Raw genomic sequence first — 17101 nt, 5'->3', positions numbered from 1 at the left:
TTTAAAAAAAATCAGAATAAAATAAAATTTTAAAAAAGTCCACTGTTGCGGAATATTTGTTTAACTAGGCAAAGATGTGTTACATTTGTTTATGCTGCATTTGTTTAACTATGTAAAGATGTGTTACATTTGTGTTAAATGAATAAAATTAACCTTGGCTCAGAAAGGCAGGATTAGCAACCAGTTGACAGGAAGTAGCAGGGAGGAGCGCAGTGTGTTTTTAGTGGGGCCGCTACGGAAGGAGGGAGGCTTCCGGGGACACCCCAGTAAAGAGAGAAAGTCAGCCAGTTTCTGCTCTAACTCTCAAAGCCCAGCCACCGTGATGAAGATACAGCAGCATTTGGCTTTTATTTATTGACCAATCAGAGCAACACATTTGCCATACAGACCATCCCCCAGCACAGTCAAGTGCAGACCATCTCAGACACCTGCACTCAGGCCCGTGGTACTAATCATCCTCTATGCGGACCAAAACTTATTATAAGCCACAGTCATCCTAGGGTCCCCGCTGCTATGTAGCCTCCTTGGATCTGTAGGTTGCAGTCTGATTGTTCTTTGCTTTATATCTAGAATCCACTTATGAGTGAGTACATACCATGTTTGTCCTTCTGGGTTTGGGTTACCTCACTCAGGATGATATTTTCTAGTTCCATACATTTGCCTGCAAATTTCATGATGTCATTGTTTTTCTCTGTTGAGTAGTACTCCATTGTGTATATGTACCACATTTTCTTAATCCATTCTTCAGTTGACAGGCATCTAGGTTGTTTCCAGGTTCTGGCTATTACGAATAATGCTGCTATGAACATAGTTGAGCATGTATCTTTGTGGTATGACTGAGCATTCCTTGGGTATATACCCAAGAGTGGTATGGCTGGGTCTTGAGGTAGATCGATTCCCAATTTTCTGAGAAACCGCCATACTGATTTCCACAGTGGTTGTACAAGTTTGCATTCCCACCAACAGTGGAGGAGTGTTCCCCTTGCTCCGAATCCTCTCCAACATTGACTGTCATTAGTGTTTTTGATCATAGCCATTCTGACAGGTGTAAGGTGGTATCTCAGAGTCGTTTTGATTTGCATTTCTCTGATGAATAAGGATGTTGAACATTTCTTTAAATGTCTTTCAGCCATTTGAAATTCTTCTTTTGAGAATTCTCTGTTTAGCTCTTTAGCCCATTTTTTAATTGAATTGTTCAGTATTTTGATGTCTATTTTCTTGAGTTCTTTATATAGTTTGGAGATCAGTCCTTTGTCAAATGTGGGGTTGGTGAAGGTCTTTTCCCATTCTCTAGGTTGTCTTTTTGACTGTGTCTTTTACCCTACAAAAGGGTCTCAGTTTCGAGAGGTCCCATTTATTAATTGTTGTTCTCAGTGTCTCTGAGCTACTGGTGTTATACTTAGGAAGTGATCTCCTGTGCCAATGTGTTCAAGAGTACTTCCTACTTTTTCTTCTATCAAGTTCAACCCACTAGCTCTTTTTTGTTTTGTTTTGTTTTGTTTTGTTTTTCAAGATGGGGTTTCTCTGTGTAGCTTTGAGCCTTTCCTGGATCTCGCTCTGTAGACCAGGCTGGCCTCGAACTCACAGAGATCCTCCCGAGTGTTGGGATTAAAGGCGTGCACCGCCACTGCCTGGGTCTCTGCTTCTTAAGCGCTGGTGTGACAGGCATGTGTCATGGAAGCTGGGTGGCAGGCCCCTCAAAAGAGTAAAGAGTAAAAACAAACAACACCCAGCTTAAACTTTAAAAAAAGGAAAAAGAAACCAAAGGTGATATCAGTCGTAATGAAAAAGGATATAAAAGAAGCGAGAGAACCTGGCAAGTCATGGAGGAAATTAAGGGACATAGCCTAAGATCAGTCCGGGCTTCAGTCTCTGTGACTGGAAGAACATCATTGTCATACAGCAAATGTGTACTGAGTAGGAAGTAGGCAGAGATACACAGTAGAGAATCAGCTCCCATTTAATGTCACAACTGGGGCTGGACAGACGGCCAGAGAGAAAAAGTGCTTTTGCCACCAAGCCCGATGGCCTGAGTTCAGTCACCAGAACCCACGTTAGAAGGAGGGGACTGATTCTTGCAGGCTGTTCTCTGACACCATGAGTGACGTGGCACACAGGTACTCAAACAAGCACATTGTCCCGTGTGCACACACATAAGTAAATGTAAGCTCACATATGCAAGCCAGTGACACACACCTATTCCCACACTGGGAAAGCTGAGAACAGAGGATCACCATCTACACTATGTAGTGAGACCATGACACAGAAGAATAAAAAAAAATGTGCCATAACAGAGGTACAGGTGCAATTAGTCAAGAATGAAAACTATTCAGAGCAGGCAGAGGACTGGATGCATTGCAGGAGTGATTGCAAGGAATTTATACTCAATAAACAGGAACGTTACAGTCTCTTTTTTTCTTTGTGTGTGGCAGGGGTGTGTGAAGGGGTGTGCACGTGTCCTGGGATATTCAACCACACTGTGAATGCTGAGTTTGCATTTGCACTAATTAAATAAAATCAAGGTTGGGTCAGGAGGCAGAGCCATCAACTAGTTGACAGAAAATAATCATAGAGAGTCAGAGGGAGTCTGAAAGACAGATAGAGAGAAGCATAGGAAGTGGTAGGGAGGGACTTTGAGTGTGGTGGTCTTTTTGGGCTTGGCTGAGCAGACGGAGGCTCTCTTCCTGAGACACCAGCAAAGAGGGGAGGTCAGCTAGCTGCTCCTCAACCTCGGAGCTAGCGGGTGTTCACCCCAGCCTCTGACTCCCGAGTCTTATTGATAAATAGACTGATAGAGATTTAGTTAAAAACTACATTTGGTGGCAGCAGCAGGAGGCAGATCCAGTGGGACATAAAAGTCCCACAAGGTCACTGCCTGAGAAGCTGATCTGTAACTGCAGAGCCACAATTACTGGCTGAAACAGGGTAGATTCAGGTGCAGCCACATTGCCGGAGGAAAAACAACATGCCTCTGTGTGTGTGTGTCTGTGTGTGTGCGTGCATGTGGTGGAGTACATGTGGAACATCTGGCCGAAGATATCTGCTGTCCTGCTCTATCGCTCTACCATATTCCTTTGGCACAGGGTCTCTCAACCAACCCAAAATTCTGGCTTTCCCCTAGTCTGGCTGGCCAGGAAGCGTCTGGAATCTGCTTGTCTCCGTTGCCCAACATTGGAGCTACAGGCACTCTTGCCTGCACCCAGCTTTTTAACCTGATGCTGGGGATCCAAACTGAAGTCAGCTCAAGTGCTCTTCTGTGTCATCTCATAAGCCCTACCTTGCATTTCCTACACTATCTAAGTGTGAGACAGATAAAAATGTTCCACCTCTGGTTGTGGGACTTGGAAAAGGTTGCCAGATTTCAGCATGAAAAAATACTGCACAATCTGTTACAGGAGAGGAAAGCCTGAGTTGGGCATCAAAAGAATACTGAATTTAGACACTGATAAGTAATTCCAATAAGCAAGGCTAGACACTGACTTCATAGACCCATAAACAGGAAGCAGCATTTCATACATATATGCCTACTTCCTGACTTGGTATCATTCCCCAAAGTGTTGAGTGGTACAGGTCAGTGGAGGAAGAAGAGGCCATGAAATACGGCCTATTCCTAATGAATCTCTTGTTACACCTTTATGGATCCTCAACTCTCCTTCAGGTTCTCAGATGTCAATTACTACTGATTTAAATGGGCAGGTATTTAATCCCAACACTTGGGAATCAGAGGCAGGTGGATCTCTAGAGACCTCCAGGCCAGCCTGGTCTATAGAGGGAGTTCCAGGACACACAGCCAAGGCTACATAGGGAAACCCTGTCTCAAAAAACAAACAAACAAAAAACTGGTTACTTTTTGCAGGTTGTGGTGGGAGTGCCTTTAATCCTAGCGCTTTGGAGGCAGAGGCAGGAGGATCACCTTGAGTTTGAGGTCAGCCTGATCTACATAGCAAGTTCTAGACCAAGCCATGGCTATATAGGGAGTCTCTTTAAAAAAAATAAATAAACATTTTAAGGGACATCGAGCATGGTGTGGCGGCTCAGGCTTGCAATCCCATTGCTCTGAGACAAGGCAGTTTCTGGGCGGTCTAGGTTACAGAGTATGAACATCTCAAAAAAGAAAAAAGCAAAAAGAGCTGTGTTATAAATGCTATTTAAAAAGAAGCAGTATTGTTGTTTTGTAGCCCTGGATCTCACTCTGCAGACCAGGCTGGCCTCGAACTCACAGAGATCGGCCTGCCTCTGCCTCCCAAGCGTTGGGACTAAAGGTGTGTGCTACCACTGCCCAGATCGAGGAGATGTCCTTTGTTGTTCATTTGTTTGTTTGTTTGTTATTTACAACAAACTACTTCAGTTGAATTAATACCATAGGAAAACGGCCTGAAAACAATTATTTTAACCAGTATGAGGAAGGGTGACCTTAAAAACAATGGCAACCTCAGTCTTGTTAACAGGGATTTTAGAAACAGAGACGCAGCCTGTAACCTCAACCTGGGCCTGGGCGGCGAGCAAACGCCAGACTCCAGCTTGGATTCTTAAGCAGTCACGCCCTTCTCAAAGATGGCCGAACTCACCTCCCTCACTCAACGAGAACGTCCCAACCACTCTCTAGGAATTTAAAGTTACTCTTATCGGTGCTGCTCCGATGCCCACAGTAATAATGGCAGTCGCGTCCTTTCAGCGTTCTTTTTTGCCCTTCCTCGGTGAAAACAGCCCGCCACAGGTATTTGGAGGCGTGGTTGCCCGGAGTAAAAATGGCTCCCTGCTCGCCATAGACTTAATAGGACGTGAAGCTGTGACGGCGCGGAGTTGCCCGACCGCTCTTTGGAGGCGGTCTCAGAGCTACTTCCTGTTGCCCTTACTAGCTATGGCGCTGGCTAGCGTGCTGGAGCGGCCTTTGCCCGTGAACCAGCATGGGTTTTTTGGTCTCGGAGGTCGTGCGGATCTGCTGGACCTGGGTCCGGGGCGTCCTGGTGATGGGCTGAGCCTGGCCGCGCCCAGCTGGGGCGTCCCAGAGGAGCCGAAAATCGAAATGCTTCATGGAACCACCACCCTGGCCTTCAAGGTGCTCAGCCGGCCGCCTTGCGGCTCCCGCCTTCCCGGCATCCCAGCCGGAGCGCAGGCGGGCGGAGGCTCGGTCCTCTCCTCCGACCCCTGGCGGAAAGCGGGGCGGGGCAGGCGGTGGGAAGGAGACCGAGACGGCCGTGGCGGAGGGAAGAAAGCTGTCGTAGCGGTTCACCAAGTGTTATAAACTGGGCGTCCCCTCCCGGGAGCTTGATGAGGTCCAGGCGCTCCTGTAGTGGGTGCCGATTAAGGCCCCTCTTCCAGCTCTGCAGTAACTAGTTGTGGATGTTTAAAGATTTATTTATTCGTGTGTATGTGTGTGTGTGTGTGTGTGTGTGTGTGTGTGTGTGTGTGTGTGTGTATGTGTTGCCTGTATGTATATTCACCACGTCTGGATGTTTAAAGATTTATTTATTCGCGTGTGTGTGTGTTGGGTGTGTGTGTGTGTGTGTGTGTGTGTGTGTGTGTGTGTGTGTGTGTGTTTTGCCTGTATGTATATTCACCACGTCTGTAGTGCCCGCAGAGGCCAAGAGAGGACGTCGGGTTCACTGAAACAAGCATTACCGACCTTTGTGGGCAAGGGTGTACGTGGGTCCTGAGAACCGAACTCGCCCTCTGAAGAACAGCCAGTGCTCTTAACCACTGAGCTATCTCTCTAGACCCCGTAGGGGCGTCTTTATCTCATTAAACTTCTTCATATGTAAAGTGAGTAATCTGGTGATTCCCAAATCAGGGATTGCTGGTAAGCCCAGGTGACATTTAACATGTGAACTCGATTACACAATCCAGGAAGATACAGAAAGATAGTCTGGTTCTACATTCATACAGAAAGAAGTATTAGAAATATCAGTGGCCTTAAGTGACCTATTTTGTTTTTTCCTCTGACTTTAATTAGTTTCGCCATGGAGTCATTGTTGCAGCCGATTCCCGGGCCACAGCCGGTGCCTATATTGCCTCTCAGACAGTGAAGAAAGTGATAGAGATCAACCCTTACCTCCTGGGCACCATGGCTGGGGGTGCAGCCGATTGCAGCTTCTGGGAGCGGTTGTTGGCTCGGCAGTGTCGAATCTACGAGCTTCGAAATAAGGAACGCATCTCTGTCGCAGCGGCCTCCAAACTTCTTGCTAACATGGTGTATCAGTACAAAGGCATGGGGCTGTCCATGGGCACCATGATCTGTGGCTGGGATAAGAGAGGCCCTGGTGAGTTGTGTGGTAGTAGTTATGTGATCCTCCGGGTGGGCACTGCAGTGGGGAGGGGGTAAGTGGACAGGCGAACTAAGGCCTTTTGGTGGGTGCTGAGGATGTCTGTGTTAATTAGGGTCTTAGCTTTTCCTTCCCTCTCCAAGGAAGGCATTGCACTGTACAGGAAAGGGCATGGAGTTAGACTTGCTGTGTCATTGACTGTTCTAGTCAGTTGACCTTAGGTTACCTTTTTTCTCAGCCTGTTTCCTCATCTGTCCGTTGGTTGAATGAGCTGCCACAACGGTAGAGTGCAATAAATATAAAGCAATAAGTACCATGTCTGGCACATTTTTCTTCTCATACAATAATAAGGACTAGAAAACAGCTATATTTGAGAATTTAAGTTGACTGAGAGAAACTCTAGCATTTTCTTTTTCTTTCTTGTTTTTCTTTTTTGGTTTTTTGAGACAGGGTTTCTCCGTGTAACCCTGGCTGTCCTAGAACTTACTCTGTAGACCAAGCTGGCCTCAAACTCAGAGATCCACCTGCCTCTGCCTCCCCAGTGCTGGGATTAAAGGCATGTGCCTCTGCACACATAAAATTTTTCATGAATATATATCTATATATATTAAACTTTTTAAATTGTTTTAGTTTATGTGCATGGGTGTTTTGTCTGTATATATATGTCTGTGCATCATAATACATGCCTAGTGCCCAAAGAGGCTAGAAGACCGTATTGGATCCCCTGAACTATAGTTACAGACAGTTGTGAGCCACCATATGGTTGCTGGGAGCCAAACCCAGGTCCTCTGCAAGAGCAACCAGTGCTCTTACTCATGGAGCCATCTTTCCAGCCCCATTTTTAAAATTTATTTCCTGTGTGTTTGTGAGTTCAAGGAAGCGCACATCCCAACACATACATGTAGAGTTCAGAGGATAACTTACGGGTGTTGGTTCTCTTGTTCTGTGGATCAAACTCAGGACACCAGGCCTAGTGGTAAGCAACAGTTTCGTGCTGAGTCACCTCACTGGCCCTCATTTAAAAAACACAGAGAAGCCAACTGATACACAGCTGTGGTCTTAGCAGTAGGGAGGCTGAAACCGGAGGGTCAAGCGTTTACAGCCAGCCTAAGCTATCTAGCAACGGACAGCCTGGGCCACACAGTGAGAGAATCAGAAATAAATAAAGCTAGTGGAATTGGTTTACAGTTAATATAAAATCCCCAAACTATCTCTCAGTACTGGCAGTTCGTTTCGTCACTTGTCACTGTTGATAGGAAAGCTTAGCTGTGGTTGCCATTTCTGTTTCAGTTAGTCTTTCAGTTAGGCCTGGAAGGAGCCATCTCTTGCAGGCCTGGGGTTAGATTTTAAGCGTTACCTTCCACCATGCCTGAAGTCCTGTGCTTGGAAGGTCCAGCAGACTTGTCTTTTGGACTCGCCAAGAGACGGACGGGTGGTTTGTGTAATGTGAGGTGAGATGGGTAGTATCATGTTGTAGAATCTAGAGATCTCAGCAGTAAGTTTGATCTTGTCTTTCTCCAGTTTTTTAAGAAATTATTTTGTTCCTGTGTGAGTTTCTATGTGTGTGTGAGTGTTTGCATGTATGTATGTTACAGACAGTTGTGAGCTACCGTGTGGATACTGAGACCTGAACCTGGGTCCTGGACAAGAGCAACAAGTATTCTTAGCTGCTGAGCATCTGTCTAGGCCCTGTTTTGTTTGGTTTTGAAACAGGGTTTTATGTAGCCCAGGCTGGCCTCAAACTCAATACATAATTAAGGCTAGCCTTTAACTCCTGGTCCTCCTGCCTCCACTTCCCAAGTGTGCTGAGATTCCATTTGGGTGGTGGTGGTGTGTGGTGGTCTGTGTGTGGTGGTGGGTAGAAATCAAACCCAGGGCCACCTCGCACATGCAAGGCGCATATAAATATATGTATATACTCTGACGCAGAGCTACAATCTCTGTTGAGGAAAATGAGAAATTGCCTTGAAGATAATAAGCTAGCAAAGAACTGATGGTCTTTTTCCTTTTTTCCATGCTCATCAGGCCTCTACTATGTAGACAGTGAGGGGAACCGGATCTCTGGAACTGCCTTCTCTGTGGGTTCTGGCTCCGTGTATGCTTATGGAGTCATGGATCGAGGCTACTCCTATGACCTGGAAGTGGAGGATGCCTATGACCTGGCTCGCAGAGCCATCTACCAAGCCACCTACAGAGACGCCTACTCTGGAGGTGCCGTCAACCTCTACCACGTGCGGGAGAATGGCTGGATCCGCGTCTCCAGTGACAATGTAGCCGACTTACATGACAAGTATACGGCACCTGTCTCCTGAAGGGAAATGACTGGCTGTTTGCACCTGTTTGGGTGGTTCTTCTTGGTTATTATAATAAATAATAGCACCCCATTCCATAGTGAAGTCCACAGTTACTTCAGTACCATTGGTAAAGCTCTAAAACGTTGGTGCGGGTGTTAGCCATTGTTGAGCTCCTGACGCATTAGCTGTTTTACTCTTGGATGTTAAAATTACACTACTTTTCAGCCTCAGCCTCTGTTGCATCTTTTGTCCACACGGTCCCTCCTTCAAGTACTTTACAGTCAAATAAGCCAGGACAGTGGGAGAGAAGACACTGTAATTACAGGAAACAGTGGTGTGAAGACATCATCTGGTGAATACATTAATGTCCTCACTCATGAAGCTAATAGCAAAGCAGGAGAGAGGCAGGGAGGAGGGAGAGACTTCTGCTTCAGTGTGCAGAGATGAAAAGTTGATGAGGTGGAAAGATGCACAGGGATGTTCCAGCCAGGGCTGCAGAGGAAAAGGCTCCTACCTTCTGTTGGGAGGAGGAGGAGGCTATATGCAGTGTAAAATGATGAACAGAGTAAATCTGGAACCTCCCCCACCCACACCCCGAGAGACAGGGTTTCTTTGTGTAACAGCTCTGGCTGCCCTAGAACTCTGGTCCAGGCTGGCCTTGAACTCAGAGATTCGCTTGCCTCTGCCACCCAAGCACTTCAAAGGTGTGTGCCACCACGCTGGCCAAATCTGGAATCTTGAATGAGTTGGGGAGGGAAGGCTTGAGCCCTGAGAAAGTGGATACGGTGGGTGAAGTGGAAGCCTTGGTGATCCTGCTCTGGTCTCCCAGTGTGTGGATGATAGATGTGCAGCTGGAGGGGACGGTGGGCTTTTAGCCTGGGCAGAAAGCAACTCAAACGCTATTAGAATGTTTGGGTGGGAAAAGTCCCTGCTGAGCACACAGCCGACTTCACACACCCAACTTTGAGGGGATCTACAAATTATGGTGGCGGCAGACAGCAAGGCCTGCTGAAGAGAAGACAGGGTTGGCAGGAGAAACTTTAAAAATAGAGGTGGACATAAGAAAAGACACCGGTTAGTCATGCTCCGATTTAGAAGTCCGGCAGGTTCTTCTCCCTCTACGGTGGCTCCCTTCTCATCTCAGCAGGATGCAGTTGGTGTTCTGATTGATGAGGCTGTCCTCAGGAACTGATGGAGGCTTGTTAATTGCATTTGTCAAGTGCAGGGAAATTGTGAATTAGCGAGACGGGAGAAAAGAGTTTGGGAAACAAATGACTGTTGTGCCTTGGGAGATTGATTTTGCCGTGGAGTCCCTGGAGCCTGGGAACCGCTGAGCATGGACCCAAACAGACTGTACATTTTAAATGAGATTTTAGCTGGGGATGTAGCTCAGGTGGTAGAGTGCATTTATAAAGCCCTGGGTTCAAACCCCAGCACCACATAAAACCAGTGTAGTGGTGGGTGCCTGTAATCCCAGCTCTGGGAGGTATAGGCAGGAGGATCAGATGGTCAAGGCCATTCTAAGCTACACTGTAAATTGGAAACGAGCCTGAGCTATGAAACAGTCTTTTTTTTTTTTTTTTTTCTTTTCTTTCCTTTTCTTTTGGTTTTTCAAGACTGGGTTTCTCTGTTTCCCTGGCTGTCCTGGAAATCTGTGTGGACCAAGCTGGCCTCAAACTCAGAGCTCCAACTCCCTCTGCCTCCTAAGTGCTGGGATCAAAGTTGTACGCCACCACTGCCTGGCTTTTTTATTTTTTAATTTATTTATTTTATGTGCATTGGTGTTTTTTTTTTCTTATATGTATATCTGTGTGAGGGTATTGTATCCCCTGGGACTGGAGTTACAAACAGTTGTGAGCCGCCATGTAGGTACTGGGAATTGAAATTCAGAATGTTTAAAAACTAACTGGGTGGTGATTGCACACACCTTTGATCTCAGCAGTCAGGAGCCAGAGGGAGTTGGAGCTCATGAGTTTGAGGCCAGCCTGGTCTACACAGCAAGTTCCAGGATAGCCAGGGCTACACAGAAAAACTCTGTTTTTGAAAAACTCAATAATAATAATAGTAAATAGAGCCTGTGGTAGGGGCCCACGACTTTAATCCCAGCACTCAGGAGGCAGAGGCAGGTGGTCTACAAAGTGAGTTCCAGGACTGACTCCGTCTCAAAAAAAAAAAAAAAAAAACCAAAATAAGTAAAATAAAAACAAATCAACTCAGCCAAGTGGTGGTGCACACTTCTAATCCCAGCACTCAGGAGGCAGAGGAAATTGGATCTCTGAGTTTGAGGCCAGCCTGGTCTACAGAGTGAGTTCCTGAACAGCCAGGGCTGAACAGAGAGACCATGTCTTCAAAAAAAAAACCAAAAATAATAAATCAATTTTTTTTGTTTTGTTCTGGTTTTGGTTCTTTGGTCTTTCAAAACAAGGCTTTTCTGTGTGGCCCTGGCTGTCCTGGAACTCAGTCTGTAGACCGGGCTGGCCTTGAACTCACAGAGATGCACCTACCTCTGCAGTGCTGGGATTTAAGTCAGCACCGCCACTGCCTGGCTATAAATCAACTCCTAAGGAGAAATCTCAACACCCGAAAGAAACCAGAGAAGAGGCTGCGTTGGGTGCAGAGCCCCACCATTATGCTTTAGCGGCTTCTGTAACACATTCGCTGGCACTTCCTGGGATCCCGAGGAGCACAGTTTGAAAACCATTGCTGTAGGAAATGGCCTTGAGATGGAATGTGCTGAAGAGAGATTCCAGTACATGGTCCGGAGAGCACAGGACCCTTTGCCTGTCATAGACATAAATGGAGACGAGAAGAAGAGCCGGGCAGTGGTGGCGTACAACTTTGATCCCAGCACTTAAAAGGCAGAGGGAGTTGGAGCTCTGAGTTTGAGGCCAGCTTGGTCCACACAGAGAGTTCCTGGACAGCCAGGGAAACAGAGAAACCCAGTCTCGAAAAACCAAAGGCAGGCAGATCGAGGCTAGCCTGATCGACGTAGTGAGTTCTAGGACAGAGGGCTACACAGGGAACCCCTGTTTTGAAAACAAACGAACAAAAAACAGGAAATAAAAATAAATATTACTATTTTTTAATTGTTAGTTTTGAAGCTGGAGAGATGGCTCCGTAGTAAAGAGCACAGGTTGCCCTTGCTGAGGACCTGGGTTCAATTCCCAGCACCCACGTGGTGGTTCACAACCATCTGAAATCCCGTTCCAGGGGACCCAATTTCTGTTGACCTCTGCCAGCACCAGGTACACACCAGGCAGTTCACATTCATCTATGTAGGCAAAACAGTTATACATCTTAAAAAAAGGAAAAATTCAAAATTGCTGCTTTCTAAGCCCTCGGTAGCCTCCTGTGTACTGGTAAATTCTCACTGGTGGAGGGAGCTGCAGCTATTGAGTTCAGGGACTCTCCAGATCCATTCCTAATACAGTGGTCTTGACAAAAGATGATGGAAAAGAAATTGCCTTAAATAGCCGAAAGATTGATTTCTCAGGCAGTTTCTGTTTCCAAGAGACAAGGCTCTTGAAGGCATGGCTGACATTTTCCCTCCCTCCACCTATAGGTCAGTATCACCAAAAATCTGACTCCTCTGGGTTAGTCTGGGGTCTCATCAGCATCAGAAAGAAAGCAAGCACTCCCAGAGGCCTGTGCACTCTCTGGCGAGCAGACAGCGTTGTGGGGAAAAGGCTGGAAGAGCCTTATGGAGTCACCACATCTAGCAGGCGGGGGCTGCGGGGGTGGAACGTGCTGCGGGGTGAGCAGGATGTTTGTGAAGAGATGGTAGGTGAGGGCATGGAGGAGGGACCGTCGGGCTAATCAGGGGCTGAAGCGGAACAGCTACCGAGTGTTCCCTCTTAGGCGAGACCAGAAGGTCAATGTCTCTTGATATCCTCCTCAGCTCGCAAATGAGAAAGCTGTCAAAGCCCTGTGGGGGAAGGAAAGTCACATCCTTTGAGGGGAAATACCACAGCTGATTTGCTCTGGCCTGCAGGATCCACGCGGTGTGTGGGAAGAAATTAAGAGGTGAGATGAAGTCTGGAACCACGGTGCCCTCCTGTCATCCGAGCACTTAGGAGGCAGAGGCAGGGTTAGGAGTCCAAGGCCGTCCTTGGCTACGGAGCAAGTCAGAGGCCATCCTGGGTTCCGTGAGACCCTGTCTCAAGAACAATGGCAGCAAATGAGGTGGGGTGCAGAGTAAGCCTGAAGTGGAGGGGGGAGGGGGGACTCTGAGGGGAGTAAGGGGGGTGTTCCCCTTAACAAGAGTGCTGGGCCAGTCACAATCCATTTTAGTGGGCACTCTTAGGTGGTTTTTTTTTTTTCCTCTTATTTTGCTGTTTTCTTAGAAGATCCCCTCCTGCCAGGGCCATAATGCCAGAATAAAAATGACCAGCAAGCACTGACCTTACGACTCGAGGGCTTTATGATTTAAAATACACATATCTTGCAACCAAGCATCTCCACTGTTTTGTGTTGGTTTCTTGCCTGTTTTAATAAGTTCTGCTTTCCTCAGGAAGCCAGAATCACATTGGGAAAGCTTTAATTAGAGCGGGCAAGAAGAAAGCGCAAACACAGCAATCAGATCCACCCCCAGGAGCAGCCGCGGCCTCCTCCCTGACCCAGGCTGCTCCTCCTCTCTCCTCCTCCTCAGCCAACTGTCCTCAGCCCTCAGGGCTCCACCAGGCCTGGCCTCAAAGCCAAGTTCTGGCTTCCAGGGGCTATGCCCCACTGACGCTTAAAAAAAAGGCGAAAACACTAAAATCTCTGCTTTGCATTTGTTAGTGGGTCAGGCAGAAGAAATCCTGCCCACGTCAGCTTCTTGGGTTTATTTAGCTCAACTCATTTCCCCCAGAAGCTTTTGCCTTTGAGTTAGGTGCTTGACCTAACTCGGTATTAACCCTTCGCTGTTCCGGGGAAGCTGTCACTAGACAGGAGTTGCTGGCCTGGTTTATTTAAAAGAAATAAGATCTGGTGGGTTCAAGGCCAGAGATGAAGAGAACTTATTCTCAGTGTTGAAGAGAATTTATTCTAGCATAGGATACAGGTCCGTTCCCCAGACGGTGGCTTACAAACATCCATAGCCCCAGTTCCAAGGAACCTGATGCCCTCTTCTCCCCTACTCTCCAAAATAAGATAAAAATAAGTCAGTTTTCTGTTTTGTTTTGTTTTTTAAGATTCCATGGATTCAGCCGGGTGGTGGTGGCGCATGTCTTTAATCCTAGCACTCGGGAAGCAGAGCCAGGCAGATCTCTGTGAGTTTGAGGCCAGCCTGGTCTACAGAGTGAGTTCCAGGAAAGGCGCAAAGCTACACAGAGAAACCCTGTCTCGAAAAACCAAAAAAAAAAAAAAAAAAAAAAAAAAAAAAAAGATCATCAGATGCTTCTGTTTTCTTCTCAGGCTGCTCCCCTTTACTTGCTCTGCTTTCTTACTTTACAAAACTCCCATTTGGGGGGTCTGTGGCATGCTCACTGGGTGCTTGCCACTAAGGCTGATGACCTGATTTGGAGCCTCCCGGAACCCACGTGGTAAAAGGAGAGAACTGACTTCTGTAGGTTGACCTCTGACCTCTACACCAACTGTATGGCACACTCTCACACAATAAATAAACAAGAAATATTCTGTGTGTGTGTGTGTGTGTGTGTGTGTGTGTGTGTGTGTGTGTGTGTTCAGGTCAGAGGGCACCTTGCAGGACTTCGTGTGTCTGGGTTCATGAGCCGCAGAGCACATGTAGAAGTCGGAGGACAGCAGGGGAGAGTTGCTCCTTCAGTGTCTGGGCCCTGGGGATAGCACTTGGGTCTTCAGGTTTAGGGACAGGTGCCTTTACCTGCTGAGCCATCTCTCCACACCATCTCTACCCCCAACTGAAAAAAAAAATCCATTCTGGGGAGTGAGGGGTGGGTGGGTGTAGCTGAGTTGGAGAATGTGTGCTTACTTAGCATGAGAAAAAAAAAAACAATAAAAATAGTTAAGTCCACAGAATGTGTCTGTGTATCCGATTGTTCAGGGTGTGTGAGCCCATGTGCCTGTGCAGGGTGTGGATACACATTTGAAGGCCAGAGACCAGCCTCAGCAGCCATCCCTCAGAGCTGGACATCTTGTGTTTTTGAGACTGGCTCTCTCTCTCTCTAGAACCTCATAGAATAGTTTGCTGGGGCTGGCCAGCAAGCCTCAGGATCTGCCACCTCCACCTCCACCAGGCTGGGGTTACACATGCAAGGCCATGGCCAGCTTTGTGGATGGATGCCCAGGATGGAACTTGGGTCCTCTTGCTTAAGCAGCAAGCTCTTTACGGAGCGGTCTATTTTCTCAGCCCCGCGTCACAAAATGTAAATAAAAAACAATCAATAAACCTTGCTTGTGGGTTTTAACCAGAGGAGGTTACCACTCGCTGTGAGGGACCCAGAAAGCTGCTGTCACAGAGGAAATAATGGAGGGTGAAAAGGAAGCTGGAAAGACCTGGGGACACATCAGAGATCGGGACCGGGGAGTGACAGAGTAACGTGGATGTGGCGGAGAAGGATGCAGAGAGACACTGACAGGCAGAGCTAGACCAGGCTTTAGGGGAGGGAGGGGGAAGAAGACTGGGGACAGCCACAGAGACTGGAAGCTAATGCACTGTGAAACATGCTGCCCTGGAGACAGATACATTCTCCAGCCTCACACGATGACACATGCCTCTGTGTGTGCTGCCCCTGTCCTGTCACAGTGACTTAACACTCTGCCAGAAGCTATGGCAACACCGCTTGTTCCAAGTTGGAAAGGTTTGTAGGTTTGCGGTCCCCTTTCTTTCTTTTTGTTTTTGCTTTGTTTGTTTGTTTGTTTGTTCTGAGACAGGGTTTCTCTGTGTGACAGCCCTGGCTGTCCTGGAACTCCCCATGTAGACCAGCCTGACCTTGAATTCACAGAGATCCACCTGCCTCTGCTGCCTCAGTGCTGGGATTTAAATCATGTGCTATCTGCCTGCCCCAAATTCTATACTTTTGAACAGTTTATTTGTATGCTAAAATGTCTTCTCTCCTCATGCCTGAGTATCTCTTGGCCACACATAGCACGCACATGACTAATCCCCTTTTTCTTTTCTTTTTATCTTTTAAAAATTTAATTTTTTTATTTTTATTTTATGTGCAATGGTGTTTTGCCAGCATGTATGCCTGTGTAGGGGTGCTGGGTCCCCTAGAACTGAAGTTACAGTTGTGAGCTGCCATGTGGGTGCTGGGAATTGAACCCAGATCCTCTGGAAGAACAGTCAGTGCTATCAACCAATGAACCATCCCTCCAGCCCCCGTATTTTTACTTTGTTGTTGTTGTTGTTGTTTTGAGACAAGGTTTCTCTGTGTAGTTTAGGAACATTTCCTAGAACTCACTTGTAGACCAGGCTGGCCTCAAACTCAGAGATCTGCCTGCCTCTGCCTCCTGAGTGCTGGGATTAAAGGCATACACCACCACCACTGCCCCGCTACATTTTTACTTTTTATGTGTTTGATTGTTTTGCCTGCATGTATGTCTGTGCACCATGTGTGTATGCTTGATGTCCACAAATGCTAGAAGGTGTTGGATCCCCTGGAACTGGAGTTACAGGTGGTTGTGATCTGCAATATGGGTGCTGGGGATCCACCCCGGGTCCTCTGGAAGAGCAGCCTCTACTCTTAACCAATGAGCCATCTCTCCAGCCTTCCTTCTCTCTCTTGAGACAGAATCTTACACGCTTACACCATAGCCAGGTAGCCAGGCTGATCTACCATTCAGTATGTAGTCCAGATTGGCCTCAAACAGGAGACAGTAATTCCATCTCATTCTCCCAAGTGCTGGGATTACAGGACTGAGCCACCATACCTAGGTCCCCATTTTCTTATATAAACTCACAGGTCAGGGGCTCAAGTGAGGTGGGGAAGCCAGGAAGTCCCAGGAAGACTGAGAAAGGTCGTGGGTTTCAGGTACTAAAGAACATAAATAGGTATAAGTAGGACTTGATTTATCCTTGGGGACCAAGATCGAGGAGATACCTGGTGTGGTAGCACACACCTTTAATCCCAGCCCTTGTGGGGACTGGGGACGGGGCGGGGGTGGGAGGGGTGGGGACGGGGTGGGGGTGGGAGGGGTGGGGAGTGGCAGAGGCAGGCGGACTTCTAAGTTCGAGGCCAGTTTGGTCTACAAAGCAAGTTCCAGGACAGCCAAGGCTACACAGAAACCCTGTCTCAAAAAAAAAAAAAAAAAAAAAAAAAAGAATTTAGTGCCCAGGGGGGCATCACTCAGTCCGTGAAGGCCGCCAAACCTGCGGACTTGGCTTTTATCCTCTAGACCCACAAGGTGGAAAGGAGAGAACCGACTCCTGCAAACTGTCCCCTTACCGCCACACTGGCGCTACTGGCACGCGAGCGCCCTCACACATGAATATGTACGTATTTTACGTGTGCGTGCGTGTGTGTGTGTGTGTGTGTGTGTGTGTGTGTGCGCGCGCGCGCGCGTTTTAGAACAAGTAGGTGCGGTGAGACCAGTTTATGGGCTGCTTAAAATCCAGGTTTCAGCAACAGCCTACAGGCAGGGAGA

The 17101-nt window shown here is 47.4% G+C and overlaps 1 protein-coding gene across 1 annotated transcript; it reads left to right on the top strand.

Annotated features, from left to right (window-relative positions):
- Window positions 1–4828: 4828 nt before the first annotated feature.
- On the top strand, window positions 4829–8787 carry Psmb5 (proteasome 20S subunit beta 5). Its single transcript, XM_006988491.4, has 3 exons — window positions 4829–5059; window positions 5954–6260; window positions 8289–8787. Exons 1-3 carry the CDS (start codon window positions 4862–4864, stop codon window positions 8573–8575), a joined length of 792 nt encoding a protein of 263 aa, XP_006988553.2. The 5' UTR covers window positions 4829–4861; the 3' UTR covers window positions 8576–8787.
- Window positions 8788–17101: the final 8314 nt, after the last annotated feature.

This window comes from Peromyscus maniculatus, chromosome 9 (genome assembly GCF_049852395.1).
Source record: "Peromyscus maniculatus bairdii isolate BWxNUB_F1_BW_parent chromosome 9, HU_Pman_BW_mat_3.1, whole genome shotgun sequence".
NCBI lineage: Eukaryota > Metazoa > Chordata > Mammalia > Rodentia > Cricetidae > Peromyscus > Peromyscus maniculatus.
This window is presented reverse-complemented; position numbering and strand designations above follow the sequence as displayed.

Excerpts from the sequence above, each read along its gene's own strand:
- Psmb5 (XM_006988491.4), top strand. The coding sequence starts at position 4,862 with ATGGCGCTGGCTAGCGTGCTGGAGCGGCCTTTGCCCGTGAACCAGCAT. Across the intron at positions 5,060-5,953 it reads CCACCACCCTGGCCTTCAAG|TTTCGCCATGGAGTCATTGT; the intron begins GTGCTCAGCCGG and ends GACTTTAATTAG. Across the intron at positions 6,261-8,288 it reads CTGGGATAAGAGAGGCCCTG|GCCTCTACTATGTAGACAGT; the intron begins GTGAGTTGTGTG and ends CATGCTCATCAG.